The 26,394-nt window shown below is 36.5% G+C and overlaps 2 protein-coding genes across 2 annotated transcripts; both read right to left on the bottom strand.

Moving 5' to 3' along the window:
- Positions 1–22,249: 22,249 nt before the first annotated feature.
- Positions 22,250–23,547, bottom strand: LOC132619544 (probable 2-oxoglutarate-dependent dioxygenase AOP1). The gene is made up of 2 exons (XM_060334414.1): positions 23,284–23,547; positions 22,250–22,447 (listed from the first exon to the last, which is right to left on the bottom strand). The coding sequence occupies exons 1-2, from the start codon at positions 23,545–23,547 to the stop codon at positions 22,250–22,252; spliced, it is 462 nt and encodes a 153-aa protein (XP_060190397.1).
- Positions 23,548–23,852: 305 nt separating this feature from the next.
- On the bottom strand, positions 23,853–24,362 carry LOC132619543 (probable 2-oxoglutarate-dependent dioxygenase AOP1.2). The gene is made up of 2 exons (XM_060334413.1): positions 24,010–24,362; positions 23,853–23,955 (listed from the first exon to the last, which is right to left on the bottom strand). Exons 1-2 carry the CDS (start codon positions 24,360–24,362, stop codon positions 23,853–23,855), a joined length of 456 nt encoding a protein of 151 aa, XP_060190396.1.
- Between the last annotated feature and the right edge of the window lie 2,032 nt (positions 24,363–26,394).

Genomic DNA, 26,394 nt, shown 5'->3' with positions numbered 1-26,394 from the left:
GGGTGATCCACCTACCAAATCTAAGGTCTACGAGTCTAGTTTCCAGATCATTTTACCATTCATCGATACGACATCGGAGTAGAGAGATATTCGTATTTCCGTCCAGGGACATAAACTGTCGCGGGAACAGTGCTCTAGGTCGGTGGCAACTTATTGCTTTTTATATAAAAGAGCCACATATCAGATTGGAACCTCATTTCTCTTCAAAGAACAAACCCTAAACACTCCCTATACTCTCTCAAACATTTCTCCATCAATTATAAGCAAATCCAAAGGCTAATCAAGTAACTTTAACGTAAGGAATCACGTGGTAATCGTAGAATCGTCGTTTCTTCGTTGTTTCGCTTTTCGGAAGAAATCTTCAACTTGAAGAAATCTCTGTTTTGGATTGATTCTGGGAATCTAAGGTATGTTTTATCCTCTTAATCATCTCCTTATGATTCTCCAAGTATTTAATCTAAGAAATTTAGAGGAAATCCTATGTATATGAATCATATGAACTAGTATGGATGATATTGATTGGTTGAGCTGATTTATGTGGTTTAAATGTATTTTTTTGGAGCTGTGAAGGTATGGATGGATTGATAAGGAAGATTAGGAGTAAAGGAGAAGAAAAATGGTAGTCTTGAATGAAGAAATTGAACTACAAATGACCCTACGAACTTACGCCCGCAAGTTGTTTGACGAAATGTCTCATTGAGTATTTCCATAAGCTATGAACTTAGAATTGATCCCATATTGGTTGTATGATGTAGATGATCATTCGTAAGGCATTCGAGGACTCGGGAAACATATGTAACTCCATCGGCAAGGTATGTAGGGCTTTCTATTCTCTTTGTGGCATGACTAGATTTCAAATGACCTTTCATTGAAAAGTTGTTCCGCTAACTTGGATCGATCACGTTCCATGATAATTGAGCTGACACATACTCATCTATGACTTGTACCAAATTATGATCCACATCTCCTTTTGGCTATCGATTAAAAGACTTTCCGTTCAACTTGTGTCGATTATGTCCTAAAATGGTTAAGCTTACTCTTTTCTCATGAATAGCTTGTATTGAGGTACCTTTCACATTTCGTATCTCTCTTGTTTATCAAATGAAGAATGATATTAGTTATGGTACTCTTCATATCAAAGTTGAGTTGATTGTACTTCCTTTAATTGAGTTAATCCTTATCTTCTTGTCTATTGCTCCAAGGTGACGAACCTTTCGTTGGCACACTCTTTCCGATAAAAGTTATGTCGATCATATTTCATAAGAGTTTGGCTAACTTTGGCTTCGTGAATAATTCATAACAAGATGTTTCCTTGTACTTTTACTTCTTTGGCCTAATGATCAAATAATGATAAACGTAGTGACAATAATGATAGTCGGAGGATAACGACGATAGGTCACTCCGACTATTTCCATGATATTTCTTCTGAGGTCAGTCTTTCATTGCACTTATATATATATATATATATATATATATATATATATATATATATTTTCATTACCGAGCCGCACTATAGTCAGCCGGGTAGGCACTTATATGTACACCTAGACATGTTTCTTTCTTTACCGAGCCGTGTTGTAGGCGGCCGAGTAGGCACGTAGCTGTGCACCTAGATGTATTTCTTTCTTTACCGAGCCATGTTGTAGGCGGCCGGGTAGGCACGTAGCTGTGCATTGCCACTGATCAGTTGGGCAGAGACGATGTTATGATGATGAGCTCACCACATAGAGGGATTTATTGTTGTTATATGATATGATATATGCCTCCACAGTGAGGAATGATTTTACGGGCATGCATTTACATTTATGTCATGATTATGGTCGCCCTCAGTGGCCTCGTTCAGAGTTTCAGGTTGTCTCTACATCTTTTCCCAAGTTATCTGTATCTCTTATGCTTATGTTATGTTTATGCTTACTGCCTTACATACTCGGTACATCTTTCGTACTGGCGCATTTTGTGCGCTGTGATCATGTCCATAGGTACGATAGACGGATTGTTGTACCTTTCTCAGTAGGATACCAAAGTTCAGCAGGGAGGTTCGCACTCAATTCTCCGGAGTTGCTGGTCAGAGTCATTAAATAAGATGCATATATATATATATATAGCAAGTATGGCTATGGGTACGTCGGGGCCACTGTCCCGACTAGTTGATGCATATTAGTGCTCTTAGAGGCTTACAGACTATCAGTCAGTGTACAGGTATTGTGTTTGGCCTTGCCGGCCTTCTGACTAGTTGTCTTTCTTGGTTGTGGCCTTGCCGGCCCTAGTTATGCATATATGTATTGTTGACCTTTTCTGCTTGCAGGTTGTCATGATATACTTCTTAAAATTGTTATTCAGCGGCCTTGTCGGCCAATGATTCACGTTACAGAGTTTAGATATCACAGTTGGTTCGCTCGGCCCTTCGGCCACCCCCCCCCCCCCCCCCCAAAGATTGGGGTGTGACATGAACGCCTAAAATGTTGGGGCTTACGCCTAGGAGAACTTCCCGAAAGTTGGGGCGTACACCCTGCACATACGCCTCGGGACGTTTTTGGTACGCCTCGCCCCGGGGCACGCCCCAAAAATGCCTTTTAAAACACAGTTAAAAAGTTGATGAAAACCAAGTGATATTTTGACGACGGGAGAAAAATAACTACCTTGCATCCTAACTTATACGACGGTTAACCTATTTGGGGAGTCAAACACCTTTTTCTCTAACTACGATTTTCTTCAACTCTTTTCATATATTGTGAATTATTAATTATGCAGATTTATAGTACTTTTTATGTAGTTTTCAAATATGGAAATTTTATTATAAAATACTCGAAGAATCTATGTTTGAAACTGAGTAAAAAAAAGCTATGTGACTCCCCAAATAGTTCAACCCTCATATAAATTGAGACGGAGGGAGTATTATCCTCCGAATATGAGGTACGTCAATTTTAGGGAAAAACAAATTGGTAAATACTTGAGGTAAGCATAATTTTTTTTCATTAAAAGATTATTGCATTTTCATGTGCTTCTTACAATATAGTGAGACACATGTCAATTACAAGTAGGCCAAGCTCTACTAGCTAGTTTCCATATTTAGGAAGATCATGACCGTCTCCAGGGCATGGAACTGATATGAGACTTCCATCATCAATTTTAAGACCAGTGAAGTCACATTCAACATTATTATTACTATTATTATTACCTTTTTAGAATAAGACCATCAGTTTTTGTAATAGCCTCTAGGGAAGTCAACTTCCTCGACTCGAGGAATATTGCTGCAAAACAAAACAATGTTAGAAAAGTAAGCATGGAAGAAAGGTTTCTCATACTTATTCACTTTTTTTCACAATTTTTTTTTACTTTTTTAAAAAATAAGTGTTTGGCCATGAAAATTTTAAATATAACTTCAAGTTGTATTTGGAATTTGAAAGACAAGTTTTACTTATTTTTTAAGTTTTTCACAATCAAAACAAATAACATTTCAACAAAAAAAAAATACAAAAACTATAGCCAAACACAACTCCAACTCCAACTTCAAAATTCCAAAAAAGTGAAAAAGTTTTTGATTTCTATGGCCAAACGCCTACTTAAATTTTTTGTAATTTCAAGAATGGGAAAAGCTTTGACTACAATTATCTTTAAATGTCGTGTCCAGTCAAATGAATTCACATAAATTGAAACGAAGGGAGTAACAATTATCCTTTTTTATTTACAACAACTATCTAATAATAGCAACCGTGTATTTTATTTTTTTACTTTTTTCCTACAACAGCGCTGAGTCTCTTGAATCATATATGTCCAAAACAATTGCACTTCTACCGAGAAACACAACAAATATTGCGTTGGAGAAAGTTGTTACCGCGATAATCTACTTTAAAACTGAATTATTCATACTGTTTTTCAACCGAAATATTTTATGTTATTGAACATGATAAAGTGCTACATTAAGGACAAATATCCCAAAATAAAGAACAAAGTACAAATTAAAAAATGATGCAAATTGCAAAAAGCACGTGTGGGAGATATAATATCCGTCTTTTTAAACAGTTGTACGAGGAGTCTAGGACCAGTCAACTGTCCTGATTTTATTTTTTTTAAGACTTTTTTCAAGTTTTGATCTTATTTTTTTTTATAATTTAAAATTTATCATTGGTTATTCTTATTTGTAGGTATTTTCGAGTAGTTTTTTGAAATTCCAAAACAGTTATCCTCTTTTTTTTTTTTTTTTAAGTTAATGATCAAAACTAAAACTTTTTCGCGATTTTCACACCAAATTATTATATGTCCCATTTTTCTACCTGAACTATATATAGATGGTGAAAGGTCGCATAGGAAAAGAAAACAACTAATAATTGGGGTGTAAAATTCACGAAAAAATGATAGTTTTAATACATAGACAATAGGCATAATACATAAACATACACTCCAATTTTGGGTGTGCACAAGTAGACACCTCAACTTGTATAAAATTGAACACGTAAACACAAATACTAACGTGACACATAAATTTTGGAGGTATCTAGATGGTTATTTTGTAATTTGGAGTGTTTATATGACCAGGGGCGGAGCCACATTGGCTCCAAGGGGTTCTAACCCCCTCGGCGAAAAATTACAGTGTATTTTCAAAGCTAAAATTATTTTTATTATGTATATATAGTAGATATTGAACCCCCTGACTTATTCGTGTATTTACCTTTTAGAATTTTTGAACCCCCTAAATGAAAATCCTGGTTCTACCACTGTATATGACAAAGTAAAACAAGTTAAAGGTATAATTGCGAGCTGAGGTCAAGTTTGATGGTTCATATTATGCCCGGATAATATTTGTTCTTTGTTTTGACCATACTTTCTTCTCTTTTTAATTTTTTAAGACTTTTTCAAGTCTTTTTCTATACGTCAATCAGAACTCACATGAGGGAAATATTATATTTCAAACAGTTGTACAAGGGAGTCCAGGACCAGTATTTCCATATGTAGTGAAACGCAGTACTCTATTATCTCAAATTGATTGCACATGTAAAAGTGCAACACCAACAATAAGGGTGTCTAGTGATGATTATCACAATATCAATCACACAATAAATGACAGATGCTAACCCTTTTGATGCATCCTCTAAGGTATAGAGAAGTCTCAAGGCATCCACACAGTGCAGTTCCCCTCTGACAGTTGAAATCTGTAAGGAACCCATAACATGAAATAAACTGGTCAGAAAATGGCTTCATAAACAAGCTAAATTTAAGACAATAAAGCAAACCCAGATCAAACTAAATTTAATATTTTATTATTTTTAAACTTAATATATAAAATATATTTACCTATAAATATATTTGGTACGGTTCGGTATTTTTTCGGTTTATTTTTATAAAAAACAAAAACCAACCTAATTATTCGGTATGGTTATAAATTTATATAAAACCGTCGGTTTTCTTAAAGAAAACCTAAAAATCGGTTCGGCACGGTTCGATTTGGTCAGTTAAGTCGGGTTTTTAAAAACTATTGACACCCCTAAATGGGAGTTACACAAGTCTCCTTCCGACGGACCAGAAAATAGCAGCTGATACAAGAAGTGGAAGCAGATTAATGCGAAGGCGGAATTCATCCTAAAGAGGTCTATCTCCTATAATTTATTTGATCATATTATGAGGTGCAAATCAGCTCATGAAATATGGAGGACCCTCGATCGGTTGTTCTGCAAGAAGAATGGAGCTCGGCTATAGATATTGGAGAACACCACTCAAGGTAATCTTTCTATTGCCGATTACTTTTTGAAGAGTAAGAACTTAATTTGGATGAGGCTATCTCTGAAGCACGAATGAGAAGAATTATCATTAGTGGTTTGAAGAAAGAATATATTCCTTTTGTTACATTATTTCAAGAATGGGTCAACAACCATCGTTGGAGGAGTTTGAGAATTTGTTATCAACACAGGAGCTACTAGACAAACAAATGGCTAGTGTATGTTTTAAAGAAGAGGAAGGAAATGTTCTTTTAGACAACAAGAGGAACTTTAAAGGAAAAACATTTACAGCTAGGCTACACTCTCAATCTCAAAGTGGTTCAAGCTCACCCGAAAATGAGGGAGATTCTAGTAATAACTATAAGAAGACTCTCAAATGTTATCGGTGTGGTAAAATAGAACACATAAAAATACATTGCCGAACAAAAGAAAGTAATATGGCTCAAGTTGAGAAAACTGTTGAAGAAGAAGAAGAAGAAGAAGAAGAAGAAGAAGAAGAAGAAGAAGAAGAAGAAGAAGAAGACTGGGGAAGGTGTTATGTAGCTGAGACTCGAGCAGTAGATGTAGTGGCTTCCCTCAATGTCGAAAGAGACTGTATCGTGGATTCAAGATGTGTGCACCATCTCACTAGAGATGAATCTAAATTCTCTTTCATGAATACAATGGCCATGAAGTCATTGTGATAGCAGATAATACAATCCATTATGTGAAGGAAGACACTGCTGTCATCAAGAAGAAGCAAAAAGATTCTGAAGACGTTCAGACTGGTGACGTGGTAGCTACAATCAAGGAAATCAAAGAAGTAGATCATGAAACTAGTAATAAAAGTTTGAACGTGAAAGATGTTGAAGTAGAACCTGAGCAGGCGGAGTCTGAAACTATATATGCCAACAGCGACTATTTCAGAAAATGCATTGAGAGAGATGTAGTGGGAGTTTAAGTCATTGGTCAATCATCTAACATATCAAGGTCATTCACTGGCTCATAGTAAATACTGGAAGCAGATGGAGAAGCAACAGATCAAATAAATGAAGAGGCTGACCTTGAAGGCTCAATTTCAGATAGAGAGACAGACAATATGTTTCTTGGATGCTCTGAAGTTGACAAACAACTTGTCGAGGAGTTGTAAAGAGAATCTGGTGGTGAATCCTACGCTGGTGTTGAGACTTCACAGGAAATTGATGGTCAGATCGTCATCGAATCTAATGAGGAGGTTGATACTGATGAAATTTCCTTGTGTTATGGATTTGCATCGGAAAGAGAGGGTTCTAAAATATTGAACCTTGAAGTTTCAAACTTTCCCATCACAGATGTTTCTCCAGATAATATAGTTATCAAGGATCCAGGAGAAAAGGGGATCCTGGAAACTCAACAACATAAAACTCAGCACGAAGATTATTCAGGTGGTTCATCAAGGCCCAGAAGAACTATTGTCAAGCCAGCTTGCTACAGAGAGGAAGATTTTGTCAATACATATTCATGCTTCTTTGTAGGCCCAATTAATGTGAAAAAACCTTCATCATTTGAAGAAGAAAGATGAGACAGGAAAGTATGCCTGAGATCTTCACCAAGCATGCCCAAAAGCTTCGGTTGAGTTCTTATGCGACAAGTTTGAGATAACTTCCAAAAATTACTTGGGGAGTGTGAAGAGGCATATAATGTCGGAGGAAAGCATCAAAAAACTCTTGCCATACCGGGGGAGGTGCATTGGCTCCCCGTGAAGCCATCCAAATTGTGTACCAATGGACCGAGACGTCCCTCAATCTATATGACGCTAGCTCCACCGATTCGGTGTCCGAAGCATGTATCAAACGAAGCGTCCTCAACATCCCATCAATAAAGTCCTGAGGGTCCTCATCCGGCTTTGATCCAAAGAATTCCGGAGGGTTCAAATTAATAAAGTCATGGGCCCTTGCACTAACAACCCTATCACCGTGCCCTGTACTTTGCCGCTGAGCCTGGGCAGCAACCAATTGAGTAAGAAAATGTATGGCCTCTTTTACGTCTTGTCCTGAAGCATCCGGTGGAGGAGCCGGAGGTGCTGGAACTGGGGCTGAGGCACCCTCTCGCTCCTCTAATATGGGTACTGAACGGGAGGACTGAGATTGAGCCGCACTCTGGGACTCACTTTCCTCTACTACCGGTGGCGGTGCCTTTTCAGCCCGCTTTTCTGCCACCGTCTCGCCCTTTTGGGCTGCTGTAGCCTTTCTCTTTACAGGCATTTCTGAAATACACAACACACGGTTAAGGAACAAGAAGATCTTATATTATAGCTCTATCGCACGATTCTTATGAAGAAAGAAGGTCATTTATTCCTAAAATGCCCGCAGCTTCTTGTTTATAAGTGTGGCGCGCAACACACCCATAACCAAGACTCTACTAGACACGGCTAGTAGACACACCCTAGGAAAAAACTGCTCTGATACCACTTTTGTCACGACCCGACTAGGGGCCGCGACGAGCACCCGGTGCTAGCCCACCCGGGCACCCCTTAACGTACTCTTACACTTGCATCTAGGTGAGCCATATAATAGAACATATATTTCTATTCACCAATCACACTAGTCCCATTGGACAACAATACCTTTATATCATCATTGACATCTATGCCCATATCAATGCACATAAGCCGACGAGGCTAACAAAATGAAATCCAAAATATAGGCCGACAAGGCCAAACACGTCTAACCACATACACATGTCTACGAGCCTCTAAGGAGAGTATGTCATATCACATAAGCGGGACAGTACCCCGCTATGCCCATAATTATGTACACAAAAGAATGAGTACCCAAAAGCTATAGCTCCGAATGAAGTGGAGCTCTGCTATGTAGTCTCTGAGAATGTAGCTACGAATCAAATCTGTCTCCCTGGGCACCTACGGGCATGACGCAGCGTCCACAAACAAAAGGACGTCAGTACGAAGAATGTATTGAGTATGTAAAGCATGATCAATATCAATATAGAAGTATAATATACATCATAAGAGATAGCGCAGGATGGGAGATAGTAATATCATTGTCATAAGCACTTACTTGCCTTACATAGGAACTTTCCATTTCGAGTGCGTGATTGTGTACATACATCCGTGTCCACATCCATATTCATATCCGTACTCATTTACATATCCTTATTCACATTCATATCGTGTACATATTCTTATTCGTAATCGTATCATATTCGTATTCGTACTCATATCTATATCATATACCTATCCATAGCATATACATATCCATATCATATACATATTCATATCATACACGTATCATTTACGTAGCATACCCGACCACGGAGGTTCGGTGTTTCATGTACCCGACCATAGCTAGGCTCGGTGATCATACATACCTGGCCAACCAAGGCTCAGTGTTACACATACCTGGCCTACCAAGGCTCAGTGTTGTGCGTACCCAACTGCAGTGGTGCGCGCGCGTTACATAGACATACATACATATTCTACCCGGCCTTATAAGCTCGGGGTTCCATAATAGTCATACATAGATTCATATACATAATAGCTCATAAGCATCTTTACTATTAACATCACTATCATCATCGTCATCGTTATCGTCATCACTATTACCATTATAGTCGTCATCTATAACATTATCACTATTATCGTCATTCATTACATCTATCCTTATAGGATTACTCGTCATATGAGGAGCTTAGTACAATCGTAATACATATCGAGGATCATGAGCTCAATAGCTCGAAAGATAGAATCATTTGAAGGATATCATAATCTTATAGGAAATTTAGATGATTGGCCAAGAACCATGCCTTATGAAAGAAGGGTTAGTCTTACATACCTTTTCGTTCCACTATTTACCACTTGCACGTTCTCCTCCGAATCTCACGTTTCTACATTCATTAAAGTCATACTATCATTAGAATCGATAGCTAGCACACACGACTAAAACTAGAGAAAATCGGACAGCATTTCCTTTATTTATACGAAATTCCTCCATATCGTATATCAACTCCCAAACGTCAATAATACATTCACAATACCATAACAATAGTCATTATTCATCCACATTATCCACATTTCTCAATTTACTTTCAATCGCCCATATCCATGGCCATAACACACGACTAAGTTTATTCATATACATTGCCTATCCCATGTCCTCAACATCATTTATATCACAACACATCAAGAATCATGACTCAATTCAAGCTATTACTCAAAATGGCACTATTCCACATTCATGACCCATTTTTCTATATCCTTCTACAATCCAAGTATTTCAACTCTCAAATACTTTAAACAACATAGAAATGCCATAAATCTTACCTTAGATGTTGTAGGAACAAGCCTTGGTTGGTAATACTTCACTTGAGCAAAAACCCTAGTTCATCTCCAAAGAGATTTCTTGACTTGAATGATCTTTAATGGGTTCTCTTACACTTGATGCACTTAATTTATGTTGTTGATCACTAATAACCCTTGAATTCTTGTGGAATAAATGTAGAGAGATGTTTTAGAGAGGAGGAGTGTGATATGGAAGTGAAATGAAATAAGACTTGAATCCTCAATTTAATGAACCATTCAGTTCCCAACCAGGTATACGGACCAACATACGGTCCGTACATTTTATACGGGCCGTATGTTTGGTCCACAAAGGTATGACATTTTGGGCTGATTATAAGGTCCCAACATACGGACCGTATAATTTATACGGCCAGTATGTTTGGCCGTATAATCCCCAGTGATTCCGAAGCTCGTTTCGTCGACTCATTTGATCTCCAATCCTTATGGAACCTTCTTAGCACTTGTTCAACACCTCAATACCAATCTCAGGGACGTTATCACTCTTTTCCAAGACATCGTTAAGTCCTCGTTAACTCGTTACTCGTAATTCCTCTCCGATACCTATCGTATGCCTTGCCTTCTCTTGGCCAACTTTCTTCCCCCATCTCTAACATCTTTGAAATCTTAAATAGGGTCATCGAATATTTTTTCTTACTTATTGAAATACCATATACTCGTGCTCTTCACTAGTCTCTTCACTTGTGCATTAACGAAAAATTTTCCGAGGTGTAACAAACCTGAACTTGTTCTGACTACCTGTTCTGCTGGTACGACTTTTTCAAACAGGTTCCTCAACCTGTTTCTTTTGCAATACTCTTGAAGCTTTTTTTTGATATTCATCTCCCTTAGTTGTTGAGCCTTGTTCCCCCACCCCCCCCCCCCCCCCCCCCCGGTCAGTGGGCGTTCTACACATTTTTAATCCCAAAGTTCCTAATTGTTATCTTTACTTTAACTCCTCATAGTAGGGCTAATCAATGTGCCAATGAACCTATTTCCTCTGCATGATTTTTTGAAGATTCCACCTGTCTGGATGCCAGTGAGTTTGGTTACTGCTTGTCATCTGCTTAATTTGTATTCGCTCTTTAGAATGTTGCAAGTGAAAGGAGCTTTAAGTTAAATCGTCTCAATATCTTGAGCAAGCCTTGAGTTTGAGATGTTGGTGCTTTCTCCCTTTCATTATAACTACTGGATGATCAAAGAATGGCCTTAGGAACCCATACTAACTTGGGTCCTCTACCTTCAAGCATAGCCAAGTAAACCTGTTTCCTACCCCTGTTGGCCTGAAGTTTCATGAAAAGACCTGTTTCGTTCACATGTTCCAATCAGTTTAGCATTTTTTATCCTTCTATCAACAGGTCCGATTCTAATCTTATTTCTAGTAGGATGAAACACATCTCTCCTTGTCCATCCTGAAAATGCATAACGAGCTTTGTTCCCTTTTCTTGTATCACTAGTCTTGAAAAACTTAGTATTTCTATATCTTAATATAACCTCTTTCTTTTGGCTGAGAGGGTAGTTCATATCTCTTCTTGTCCTTCGGGGAGGCGTATACTATAATCTGTCTTGTTTCCTATTTCATATGTTTTAAGAGATCTGATATTTCTTTTAGCTATTTCAGATCCTCTCTTTGGGTTGTGATGATGAGTCCTATTTCTCATTGTCCATACTGCAGGCACTTATGAGGGCTTGCTTTCAATTCCTGTTCTATTTGTGTTCCCCAAGTTCGCTCTTCTATCAGTTGCCTTCAGGTTCCTTTCCGTATGCCATATACTCACCGGACACTTGCTTCTTGAGTGTCCAGCTTTACCACAAAGTGTTCACAATTCCCTTTCTGTAGATTCCTTATTTGTTGGTTTCTTATTGTACCCAACACCAGTGGTTGCACTACGTGTTTGACTCGTAAGATTTGAGAGCATTTGTGACAATTGTGTTCAACGACTAACTCTTTCAAGATCTATTCTCATTCTTTCTAAGTCCGGCCACAATTTCCTGGATTTTTCTCTCTCAAAATACACCTCATTTTTCATTCTTCTATATTCAGCTTCTACTTCCAATTGCTCTTTGCTCATTTCAGATTATCCAGTCTTTCTCTCTTTTTTCTTCTGGATATCTGACTTAAGAGATGTGACTAAAGTATCAAGTTGAGTGACCTGTTCCTTTAGTGAGCTAACTTCCTTTTCAGCTTTTATTTTACTAGCCTCTAACTCAATAGATTCATGCTTTAGGCTTGTGTGGGCATTGAGTAGCTGAACCCTTTTTGTACTCATATCTTGATATTCATCAATTAGAATACTCGTTAGGGAGGTGAGCCTTTTGTTCGAGAATACATCAAGCTTATCTTTCAAGTCAAGAACATTTACCTCTGATTCTGAGTCTTCAATAGCCACGAGAGCTGTATGATTAGCTTCATCCTCAGAGTCTTCATTAGAGTTTGAACTCCACACAGTTTTCATGGTTTTTTTCCATCCAAGACCCCAAGGTGGGCGATTTTGATCCTTATGTTTGGCTCTCCATTCGTAATATTTCCTTTGGCCTGGTTGTTGTTCTTTGATCTATCTTGTTCAGGCTCGTGACCTTGTATTAGCGAATCCTAAATTTCCTTAGCACTTGAGTATCTAGCGATTTTGTTGTACTCTTTAATCCCCAAACCATAATATAGAATGTGTACTGTTTTAGCATTCAGTTCCATCATTCTAGTATCTTCAACAGAGAATTCTTCTTCCGTTTTAAACCTTCTTATGCCATCAGGTCTGCTCGCAGTGGGGACAAGTGGTCCTCGTGTGGTGATTAACCAAAGATCATATTCCATTCCCATCAAATCCATCTCCATGAGGTTCTTCCACAGTGCAAAGTGTTCTCCATTGAAACAAGGTGTCCTGTTAATTGATCTCCCTTCACTGAGTTCTTTAGATGGTGCAACTTTCATCATGGTCTTCTCCTAAGGTGTTAGCCTCTTTGAGGAGTACATGTTCTAATACCACTTGTTGGGTTGCACGACCTATTTCCTATCCTATGTCGTATCCAATTTTTGCCTATAGGATGGAATATGTTACTCTACTTGTTCTATGCTAGCGTCTTGCAAAATATAAATAGCAGGTAAGTAAAGAATATAAAGATTTTTACGTGGAAACCACCCGGCTCACAAGGGCGATAAAAACCATGACCTACACCTCTGTAGGATTTTTCCTAAACTCCACTGCAATGGTAAGCCTCTGCAATTCAAGTTACCAACTCTACAACCTATGAACTAACTTAAAATTCCTATCTCACTAATGAACCTCTGACTAGCAAGCAACCTTCAAGTTGACCTCCAACTTGAAGTTCAATGTACAACGTTTTTGTATCTAACTGTAATGCTTTTACTAAAGAGGATAAAGATACAACTCAATAACCAACATAATACAAGTTTCTAGACTTAAGAACTGGAAAACATTAAATAGTAGAACAACTGTTTCAATCTTTCTTCTTGCACTAGGGGAACACGCCTGGATTCTTGAATATTCTTGATATATCTTTTGATCGCTCAATATTCTAAATGCTCTCTTTGTGAGTGCGCAAACCTTATTCTTGGGAAGACTTGGATATTTATACCATTGAGTGCACAGCAGGTCGGCAAACACAAAACCCTCTTTGAGTAAGCCTATGAAATGTAATAGGGCTTGTGTTGTATTTGGATTCTTGCCTTGTTGAGTCCGCTTGTTGTCCGTGTAGAAGTCTTACTAATCCCAACAAATATGGTAATGAAATCTGCATACTTGACCGCCAAGTCTTTACCATAAATATACAAAAACATGTTCACGAACCTATTTCATCCACCTGGTTCATTTGTCTCTGAATCTCTGCACTGTCTGAGGTAGAACTTGTTCACAAACCTGTTTCATCATCCCCTTCTCGTTCAATCCCGCGACTCTATCTTGAGCTTTCTTTTGTGATAGATGATGGAACATGTTGACAGACCTGTTTGATGCATCATGCTCTTTGCTCTGTGTCTGTTTTTCTTCAATTAGATCTATTCATTGCTGGAATAAATCATGTCTTCAGCCTTGTATCAGCTCTGTGACACTGATCATGTTCTTGCCCTGTGTTGGAACATGTTCACATACTTGTTTCATGTGCTTTGTATAAAACTTTATTTACTCGACAAAAAGTACTTCTGAGTTCTCTTTACCCTATTTCTGCTTAGTCATGATCTCCTTCAATTCTAATTCATTCATCAACTGCACCTGATGACTCTTTGTGATTTAACATGTTTTTATTCTTGTTCTATTCTTCAATGAATTGCTCTGTGACTAAGTCATCTTCATCTCCTGATACTTTCAACCACAGCACATGATGACTTCTGAGATAGAACATGTTTTCATGCCTGTTCTATTCTTCAATGAACTGCTCTGTTAACTGTCTTTGTGATAGATCATGTATGTAGATGGTTCATTCTCTCTCTGATTTTATCATTGCATTCATCTTTGCATTGACAAATCTTTTCTATAGCTTCTTTGCAATAGAACATGTTGATGGACCTGTTCTAACCATCCTGTGCTGCTTGCTTCTTTTATATTGTCTGGAACCTCTGCTTCATCTCAACGAACTGTCTAGTTTTGTTCAATTATCACTTGTATCTAGACCTGGTTTCTTTTCATTGTAGGTTCACTTTATCAATCATTACCACATGTATCTAGACCTAGTTTATTCACTGTGGGTTCACTTTGTCAGCCATCAAAACTTCACACATGACTTTATGCGAACAGTACCCCTAAGTATCTATCTAATTGGAAGTTCATCTTTGGAAAAACCCACTGTATCAATTATCTACTTTTGAATATGTTATTCCACCCCTCCCAGATATACAAAGCATTTTTGTAGATTAGCAACTAGGCCAAAGGAGACTGAGAATTGTTGAAAGCAAGAAAATAAAGTTGTGGCAGAAGGAAGATCCCCGCTATAGAATAGTAATAATTCATCAGCAAATCCAAATTGGACCACCTAGAGTTTTGCACATTTGGGATGATATTTAAATCATGTGTTCTGTTTCAGCCCATTTAATAGTCTGGCCAAGTAATCCATGGCTAATACAAAGAGATAAGGTGACATGGGGTCACCTTGCCTCAACTCCTTCTTTGCAACAAAAGACTTGATTGGGCTACCATTAATAAGAACAAAATGGCTTACTGTAGAAATATAAATCATAACCCAATGGATGAACTTAGCAACAAAATTTAGTCATTATTTGTTCTAGGAAAGCCCACTCAACTAAGTCACATGTTTTTTGAACAACGGTGGTACCGGGATCAGAATTTGCACACAAAATGCAAAAGTGTAGCATAAGTACAATAGGTACTCAATAAGTATTATCAATCGTTCCGAATAAATTAGTGGCGAGATTTGTATCTAAAATTCTAACTTTCATGATCTGTGCAGTACATATATAACCATGACAGTAATAAAGCACAGAAACAACATAAATTAATATCACAACACAAAACTTATATAAAATGTATCAATAAGAGTCCATGAATTAGTATGCATGATAAAGACTCAAACTTTGATCATAAATCGACATTCCAAATGCCTCAGACCTACACACACACCATGAAAAAGGAATAAGATTGGGAGACTCATGAGAGGGATCCAAATTCGCATGCTATATTTAGGGTTTAAGGCTCAATCAAAACGTGTACAACTCACACACATACACACATATCTCAATCTTCATGGACAACTCACATGCCAACAACATATATGCACGTGTATCACATATGTAGATGGGCATACTTATGCACAATATGCATGACTAAACAATTTAACCATACATGTAACCCGACACGCACAAAATTTCTATGTTAAACTATCATGTGAGAGATGCATTTAGCATTAAACTCGCATGGCTAGGATGCACAAATAGTAATGCCACGTGAATATAGAAGCTATACAACAATTGGATATAATACACCCTATTTATTTAACAATTATTCATATGTATACTCGTCACTTCATATATACGATATCATATATATATATATATATATATATATATATATATATATATATAATATATGTAAACAATATCAATGAGAAACATTCTCGCAATGAGGCCAAAGTCTGGAACCCTCCAAAAGATTTGCTTCTATTCAAAAGATACTTAACAGAGTAAAATAAAACCTTGGACTCAATTCCATAATTTAGTAGACGATCTAGGTCAAAGCAGCCAAAATATTATCATGTCTGAAAGTTGTAGAGCTTTATTTATTCCTCGATAGGATTTGTAAGGATAGGCCTAGCTCATTGGTGTTCGACTTTTAGATTTTCCTCGGAAACTTGATTTGGATTTGAAGACCATAGTACAAGGTGAGAGCTTGGACGTGCTTGAGATGGTGTCATTCCAAGGCATTTTGATACTACATTAGTAATTGAGATATATAGTTTACGTTCAATTTTGTTTTTCTTTGCAAGTTCTAGTTAGAATTAGTAGGATAAGGCCTAGCCCCCCCCCCCCCCCCCCTTACTTGTACTCTTTCCTTTGAGGTTTTTTATTTTTTAATAAAAATATTATTATGCACTCTACCTCATTAATTCTCTTAAAAATATCCCAAGCCTGCATGATCAAACTTCGAAACAAAAGTCACATCCTGATTACCTATATCCCCATGAGTTCAGATCTATAATTAAATTTTCAGAAAAGGGACAAATATACCCATGTACTATTGGAAAATGGCCAAATTTACCCTTCCTTATACTTTGGGTTCAAATATACCCCTGTCGTTATACTATTGGTTCAAATATACCCTTCATCCGTTAAAGTTGTCCAAGTTGGACATCCAATCCTACATTGCACTAACATTTGATGAGGTGGATTTCACGTGACATGCCACCTCAGAAGCCCTAACCCATTTTACTTCTCCCCTCTATTTGTTCTTCCACCACTAAAATTTTCTTCCCCTCCACCATCATTGCCACCAATTGAGCCTTAAAAATTGAACATAGAAACCAACAGTAACTTAAAGGTTATCAAATATCAACTATTTTTTTAGTTGAACCATCTCAATTGGTGGCAATGATGGTGGAGGGAAAGGAAATTTCAATGGTGGAAAAATAAATAAAGAGGAGGGATAAAATGAGTTAGGGCAGCTGAGGTGGTATTCCACGTGGCATCCACCTAATCAAATGTTAGTGTCACGTATGATTGGAGGTCTAACTTGAACAACTTTGACTGATGAAGGGTATATTTGAACTAATAGTATAACGGCAGGGCTATATTTGGAACCAAAGTATAACAAAGGATATATTTGGCCCTTTTCCTTTAAATTGTAGTCCATTAAATCTAGAATTAGGTGATTTTAGGTTTATGCCAAATATCCCCCAAATTTTTCTTCAAATTCCATGTTTAGATGTTGAATCTAAAGAAAAATTCATGATATAAACTCAAAGTTATATTGAAATCACTTACGCCAAGCTTGTGGATGAAAACATAGATCAAAACTTCAAATCATACTCCCCAAGTCTTACAATGGTGTAAAATGAAATCAAATAACGAAATGGAGCTATTTACATCCAGACTAAAAATTACACAATGCTCACCGCACTTCCCTAGTGCTGGCCGCAATCATTGCCCCACTGGACCTTAATAAGACCCAGTGAGTCGACATTGGACATTTCGGCCCGCTTTGCGATCCTCAGTGGCCTGCTTCAGCAAATTCTAAATTGATTCTAATTGTGTCTGAAACACCTGTGCCTCTCGAGTCCCAAACCACACCAATAAGTTTCAAATAGTATTATTGGCTTATACCTTTATCTCAAACCATAATTTAGAACTTTAAACAAAAAAAACGAGGAGTTGAGTTGTTACACAGTAGAACTTTTTGATAGACATGAAAAGACTTGTCTCACCACAAGTTTTGACAAGCTCTAAGACTTTAAAACAAATTGCATCACGAGTTTTGCACATCAGTAGGAGTTTGTGATGGATTGACACAGTTTTGACTATCGCCAGGACTTTAGTAAAGATTGTGCCATAATTAGAATGAATTGTTCATAACTCTTTATCAATTATCAGGGATCACACAGAAATTTCAACCAACACATTTTGGCTTGAATTTGATCCATTTTTCACCTCATCGACTACTAATGACCCCAAATTTGATATCAAACCTGCTAATACCAATCCCAACTAGATTCAATTCAAACCTTTGAAGATTAATAAATTCGCTTTGTCTTTTCTAACCAATTTTTTTAAAAGCTCAACAAAACACGTTGGTGATCTTCAATTTTTATTTTTAGTTGTGTGCTCATACAACCACAGCATTCCCAATGAAATCCCACAATGTGGGGTCTGGGGAGGATAGAATATACGCAGACCTTACCTCTACCTTAGGAGGTAGAGAGGTTGTTTCCGAAAGAACTCGGCTCAAGAGGAAGCATGACAAAATAACGAAAGAAAATAAGCCATGATAAAGCAATCTCAAAGAAGGAGCAATAGCTACCACATATAAATAAGATAATCGAAGTATAAGAAACAACAGATAGTAGCAGAAATCAAAGGACAAGAAACTATAGAGCAATACTACGAGTACTAATAGGAAAGTGTTATATCCCGTAATTTTAAAACGTCGAATTATTTGTAAGCTGAGGTGGGGCCCACACGTTAAGATTTTTTTGGAACATGTGACAAGTCATATGAATCACATATGTGAAGTTAAACACAACTCGAGAAGGACCCTTGGGCCAAATCAAAGTGGAAGTCCTCCAAACGAATATTTTTAAGAAAACGTTTTCGGGTGATCTGACTTTTAGGGGAAAAAACGGTATTATAAGTTTAGAATTTGGAAAAATACCAAGAAATAGAAGTTGTAGATAATTGAATTAGCTTTCCAACCATAGGTCGTGGGTTCCCAGGTGACATCGGTACAAGGAGATATGGACGTTTTAAGGTCGAAAGGTCAGTGGGCTAGGCCCAACTCGGGATCAACCGAGTCGGCCCAAAAAAAATCAAAAAAAAAAATAAGGCCCAAATTTGTGAGGGATGGCCGGCCAACATGGCCCAAGCCCATGATTTTATTAATTATCCATGTGATAATTAATATAAAGGATCAATTAATGAGTCATATCTCATTTAGAAACTTCAAGAACACTTGAGAAAAAGGAAAGAAGGAGAAATATCCAAGGCCATTTCGGCCAAGTGCAAAAATTGACAAGAAAATTGACAAAAATTTCTTCAAAAATTATTTTCTACCAATTAAAGGATTCCTAGCAAGGTGGAGTGGTCTTTGGAGCAAGAAAAATTCATATTCTAGCAAGTTGCAAGACTTAGCTAAGTGAAAGATCAAGGAAGAAGGTAAGAACTTATTCTTTACATGTTATGGATATTTTTGCATGTTGTAGTGTGCAAAAGTGAGTGAAATTCATGAATAGCAAGAATATAGTTGTGTGGCGGTGAGTTGTATATCACATGTATAGCCGTGTATATTTGGTGAATCATGAATGCATGGTGAGCAAGTTTTATTTAGTATGTTGGGTGTTGTGTTGTGGATTTTATATTGCAAGCAAAAGCCTAATGAGCTTAGTGAAGTATTAGTAGTTGGAGGCTTGTCTTGGAAGATTATGTAAATTGAATATTATGTTCTTACATGTATGGAAGATAATGATATTAGTATCGTGTTGTTGGAATATATATTATAAGGTTGTTATTGTTTTCATTGGAATTGGAAGGTTTTGAAAGAAGTAGTAAATTGATTAAGTTGTTATAATGTATCTTGGATTGAATATGGAAATTGTTAGTGTGGTTGAGTTATGTTAATAGTTTGGCCGGGTTTGAATTCCCGGGTTGTTGTTGATTGAAAACTTGCTAGGTAAATGTTGAGGATGGTGTATTTACAGAGGAAATGCTGCCGAAATTTCGGTAGCCAAGTGTTTCCTTAAGATTCTAACTCTAAGTACCCTAATGAAAGTTTGGGTAAATGTGACCAAATCGCAGATTTTGGCGGATTTGCAGCTTGAATTCGGAATAGCAAAAGAAGCGGAAAGAGGTATGTAAGGCTTCACCCTTCCTTCTATGACATGTCTTAGCTGTAATAAGTTGGGTACGAGCCTCGGGGGCAACCCTATCCCCCGGAATCCGCACCTAAAGTTTCCTCTTTTTCCTTCAGTAGAATTGAACTAGAAAGTGTGCAAATGTTGAAAGGACCTCCTAAACCCCTAGAATTTGTATAAATGGGACCCGATTACCTTAATACCCTTACAAGTAACGCCATGACATGTAACTTATGTAAATAGTATACGCTACCTCATCCGGCCCGAGGTGGGCCCGTTACTCTCAAATTTTCCTTATAGTCTTGTCGGACTTACTAGAAGTTGAATCCAAGGGAATCCTTTGATCCCGATTTCGTTACCAAATGATAAGTACTATAACAACTCTAACGAGGAGACTTCCATGATGATAATGATAACAATGATGCTAGACGAGGGGATATGCCTATGATAAGTACTACCGGAACGATTCTATGACTAAGATTCCTAAGCTAAGTATTCTATGTGAATATGAAAGTGATAAACTAATTTTTGAATCTTATTTATATTCCTTAGCTATGACATTATTTTCTAAGGGTTTCAAAGCCTATGAACTGACATCTATGATGCCCCCGATTTCATTCTACGTTTACTTTAATATTATTCTCCGTTGATAGTCTCACCTTAAAATACTCGTCCCTTCAAGGTGAGACGAAGCGATCACGAGTATTCCATAGTGTAATCGGAGGTCACTGACCTTACGTCACTCCGATGGCTACATGATTTTTCTTTGGGCTCCCTTGCATGCTTATATGAATATGTATATAAAACAGGTATATGTATATAAGATATGAATATGTATATAAAACATGTATATGTATACAAGCTATGTATATGAATATAACGACATGTATATGTATATAAGATATGTATATGACCCTGGGATGGGGGGAAGGGATATATGGGGGAATGGGAAGGGAAACATGTTTCATTGCCACCTGATCAACTGGCTTATCATCCCGGACGCGGGATATATGGGTGAGCCGGTGTATATCGGCGCTATGTGGGTGAGCCGACATTGCTCGGTGCTATGATATGACCTACCATGTCATGACCAGACATGCTATGATACGATATGCTATGACATGCTATGCTACGATATGATACGCTATGATACGCTATGCTATGATAAGATATGCTATGGCAAGCTATGCTATGACATGATATGCTATGATATGACAAGCCATGCTATGATATGACAAGCTATGCTATGATATGACAAGCTATGCTATGATATGATAAGCTATGCTATGATACGACAATCTATGCTATGACGTGATACACTATGACACGCTATGCTATGACATGGACATGATATAACACGATACGACATGCTGTAATAAGATATGATATTGCATGATACAATACGCTATAATAAGACATGATAGGACACGACCTAATATACCACCATAAGATATGGTAGGGCACGATAGAAAATGATACGGTAAGATACGACATAATATAAGTTCTATTTTCTACGTTCATGGAAGAGAATCGTTTTGTTTTTAAGGAAAAGACAAACCATGCATGATAGCCGCCCAAAAAGGGGCCTCCTATGTACAGGTTACTTTCTTGTCTCATTATATGTCCTATGACTCCATGATATTATTAATCATACTCTATGTTACTGCTTGTATTATCTTCCATGCCTTACATACTCGGTACACTATTCGTACTGACGTCCCTTCTTGTGGACGCTGCGTTTCATGCCGCGCAGGTCAGCAGACAGGTGGATTTGATCCTTAGAAGCTCTACCAGCCGCCCTTGACAGCGCTCCAGTTGTTCCGGAGCCTCACTTCCGCGGTACTATTTTGTGTATGTATATTCGGGCACGGCAGTACTCGGCCATTTCTATGTATAAGTGTACTATGTCTAGAGGCTCGTAGACAGATATGCCCAGTCAGTCAAGTACAGTTAGATATATGATGTGTAGGCATTTTAATGTTGTTGTATAAAGTGATAACGAAGTTTACTAGTTTATGTTCATAATGACGCTGCTAATGTTAATGTTCAAAAAAAATATATGGCACTGTTCATACGGCTTGCTAAGAGGTAAAGGCAAAATGATAGATAAGGGGTGCTCGGTACAAGTATCGGGTACTCGTCACGGCCCCTAATCGGGATGAAATAAGTTGAGTCCATTTTTGTAATATCACCCCATCCATCAAACACCACAATAAGCCTTGAGACTACCATGGCCTGCTTTTTGTCCAGCCTCTGATTTAAAGAATTGAACATATTTAATACCATCAAATGGCTTGTAAACCAAAGGGTGCTCTTCATCTACAAGCTCTTCTGGGGGCTTCACAAGATAGCCTTCTTTGGGAAATGTAAAAAGTCCTATAGAGAACCTTTCTTGATCCTTCCCAGACATCAATACTCTATGAATAGGAGCATGCAATCAACCATTAGTCCATGCCTGCAAGAATATTTCGAAATGCTAGTAAAAGTATGCTGATTAGTTGCCCATAAATATTTGAATATTGCCAAAAAATAATAATTACGAAGGTAACTCCTATTTCGATAATATCTGATGATAAGATATTTAGCATTCTTAGGTATTGTATGTATTTAATAAGGATTTAAGTTATATACACAATGACATTGTAATGAATATTTTGCACCATTAATGTAATAGAACTTGTTATAATAGGTTATTTATAATTTACTTTAGTTTACCGATTGTAATGCTAGAATTATCTGTAATTATCTTTTAAGTGACCTTATAAAATGTTTTTTACATCATAACAGACACACAAAAACTTAAACTCGTCTAATAGAAATACGATTTGAGCAATGCAGTCTTCTTAAAGTAAAAGTATCATACAATTCCTTGAATAACTTCTTTTTTATGATGAATGTAGTTCCTTGACTTTGAATTATGTATCATTTAATTAGTTAGTACTTAAGAGATAAAGAACAAATAAAGAACAAACATAAACATATTAAGATCTTTACTTCCCCAAACTAAGGATAAAATGCTAGTAAAGTCCCAAATTGAAAATATTTTGAAGTAAAATTTCATTCCCAACAGGTTAGCCCTCTTTTCTTATTTCACTTACTCATTTAAAGATATTTCCCAAGGAGGTCCATAGAAAATATTTTAGAGAGCACAGAATATAACCACATGTACCTAATATTGCAAGATAAATGTAACAAAATGTAACTAAAGTCCAAAAAAGAATATGAAGCATGTACCTCAAAAACATCTCCAATAAGGACTAGAAAAGAATTAGGTGAGAACTCAACATCAACCCACTGCCCATTCTTCCTCTGCATGTGCAATCCATTTACTTGAATCTGGAATACAATAGTTAGAATGTTTTTATCTTTGTGTGGAGCTAATCCAATTCCACTCTCATCCCTTGTAGGTTTTCTATACTTGTTGATAATGAGTACATAATTTGATGATTCATTCTGCTCCTCAATGGACTTCTCCAACCCCAAACTCTCCATAACCATTCTTCTTATTGTCTTTTCTAACATTGATAATTGCTTTGAGAAGGAATGTACCATAACGCAGTGAATTCGACAAAATATTATAAAAAAAGTAAGTTACATGAGACACAACTGAAATACCTACTTTTTAACAAGGCTTGGGTTGAGAAACATAAAGGTTGAGTGTAGGGATAAATCAATATAGTTGGTAAACTTAACTTCAAAAAACAAGAAATATAGTTGGTAAACTTAACTTCAAAAAACAAGATAAATAAATATAGTTTTAAGCTTAATTTCAAAAAAATTATACTATCGAATTTACCAGTTGATTAGAAATCATATTTTAAGTCCCATAATTTCCTAAATTTTAACTTTTGAAATGTCAAATTTCCCCTCATTGTAAAAGAAACACGATCAAACAGAGTCGGTATCCTAACATTAAGAATTAAAAAAGAATTTAAAGAATATGGTATCAACTTAACATACCAAAATGTAGGTTTCCCATTTGGCCAGAAAAGATTAGCAAATGTTTCAGCAACTCCAGGAGAAAGAACATCCTGAATTGTCAATCTCTCATAGAGAGGTAATGCTGGATTTTGGCCAAGGTAACCAAACATGGTAGAAGATCTACTCATTTTTAATTCTAATGGTAAGTTGAAAATCTCTTTCATCTCTTCATGTAAGACTTTTGGTTGAACCTTATCAAACAAAACCTCAAAACAGCCAAATTCTTGCAAGCCTTTGAAAACTTCATCTCTCAATGAATACCATTCAAGTGTTCCTGGTTTTAGCTCTGCCTTGCAGAAATCTAAAGTTGGAAGCTTGAAAGAATCTCCCATGTTTCGAAACAACTGAAAATCCAAAAATTACTTACGGATAAATTCTAGCTTATAACAGCAAAAACGGTCACTAATTCTATTTAATGATGAATTATCAAAACCTATTGTTATCTATGAGCAATTTAGCTGCGGATTTGCAACGAAGTTCGTGGCTAATTTCAATTTTTCTCACAGTAGTTTCTCCAGTATGTTTTTCCTTCTTTTTCTTCCTCTTCAACTTTTCCCTCTTCTTCTTGTTTCTTGTTTTCCCTAATTTTACAAGGGCTTTATGGGATAGCTGGCATATGTTTGTTGAGAAAACGACAAAAATGGTCCTTTATGTTTGAGGATATGTTTAAAGTAGTCCCTTAAATATGTACTAAACAATTTTGGTCCTTTAAGTTTGCTAAAAGTTAGCATTTTTTGTCTCCTCAAATATTTACCAAACTCTAGCTGTTAGATTTGAGGGTAGTATGATAAAGAAAGAAAATTAGCAGGAACTCACCTTTAGACGTATAATGTTTTGTCATTTCTGTTATTTTTTATTTAAATCTAGAGTCTAATGCAGTTTTTTGAGGTGTAATTTTTTTTCTATATTTTATATCTTTTTGTGTATAGTGCCGGCTTTATGCTACATATTTTAGAATTTAATGGAAATTTCTTGATGGTTATGGTTAAAAACAATTCTATGGGTTTTGTCATCTAACAAAACATATATTGTTAAATATTAAACAAAAACTCAAAATGTTAAATTTTGACATAAAGGACCAAAACTATTCAATCCATACTTGAATGATTAATTTGAACAAACCTCAAACATAAGTGACCGGTTTTGTCATTTTATCTATGTTTGTTCAAAATGTTTTTGAGAAAACATCCAAGTAGAATTTGTCCTTCGGCGTATGGATTCGGTAAATAGATAAGGACAAAGAAAAAAAGACCGCCGATTCAATAGTGTATAAAAAATAAGGAACAGGATCAATTTTACACAAGGATAAGACGCAACAAAATGATCAAGGAGTTTGTTGTTTATTATTTTTGTTCCACTAAGTAATTATCAAAAAATATTGTTAAGAAATGTTAGTTTAGTTTAAAATATTGCTAACTTAAATAAATATTATATTGTTAGTTTAATATTTCTTGGTTATTGAATTTAAAGAGTTGTTAAATTATTAGTTTAGGTTTTGAATAATAAAGAATTATTAGAATTTTCCTGAAGCACTTCTTTACTAAACATAATCCTTATTTGGAAACCTATAGGAAAGGGAAGATACATGAAAACATAGTAAGGATAGCGCCATTTTATCTAACAATTTAAGAGAAAGGCCAAAAAAATAGCGAAATTTAAAAATATAGGATGATAATAAATTCCAGAATGCAAATGGCCTGCACAACCGGCAAAGGCCAATTGAGTTGGATAAATTGGCAAAACCCACTTTTTAGACGGCTAATAAAAGAATAGTTGAAGGTAAATTATACTCTTTCTAGTCCATATTGTATAGTACTAGTATTCAGAGTCCGCAACTTAAATGACCCAAAAAATGGATTTGGGTATCAAAGTAACGCATTTTAAAAAGGAATTTTTACCTAGCATAACTACCTCTAAGACTTATTTATGAATTATAACTACTTTTTAATTAATTATCTATTAGTAGCTAAATGGGTTTTTTATTTACATATCATAGCTATAATAATATACACAGGGTTATTTCCTCCACCCAAGCGTATTTTACGACCTCTCTCCCTTTCATACGGTTTCTTCCTTTTTCCATTCTTATTTCTCTTTCATCTCTCATATGTTTCTCTTTCTTCTAAGTGCCTTCACGCTCCAGTTATCTACAGCCAAATACAATAATGAGCAAATACTACACCCCGTTATTAGGTTGCAAAATCCACCCAAAACATGGATTGCTTTTCAAAACTCAACAATTGTAGCAATTATTTCTCCAAAAAAACAATTGGATCTCTGAATTGGTTTCCATAACCCTAATTTCAGTTTTTTTTTTTTTAATCCGTAAGAGTTCCCAGACCCCTTTATTTCTATTTAGATGAA

The sequence above is a fragment of the Lycium barbarum genome, chromosome 11 (genome assembly GCF_019175385.1).
Source record: "Lycium barbarum isolate Lr01 chromosome 11, ASM1917538v2, whole genome shotgun sequence".
Taxonomy (NCBI): Eukaryota; Viridiplantae; Streptophyta; class Magnoliopsida; order Solanales; family Solanaceae; genus Lycium; species Lycium barbarum.
Note: the sequence above shows the minus strand (reverse complement) of the source record. Positions and strands in the feature narration are given on the sequence as shown.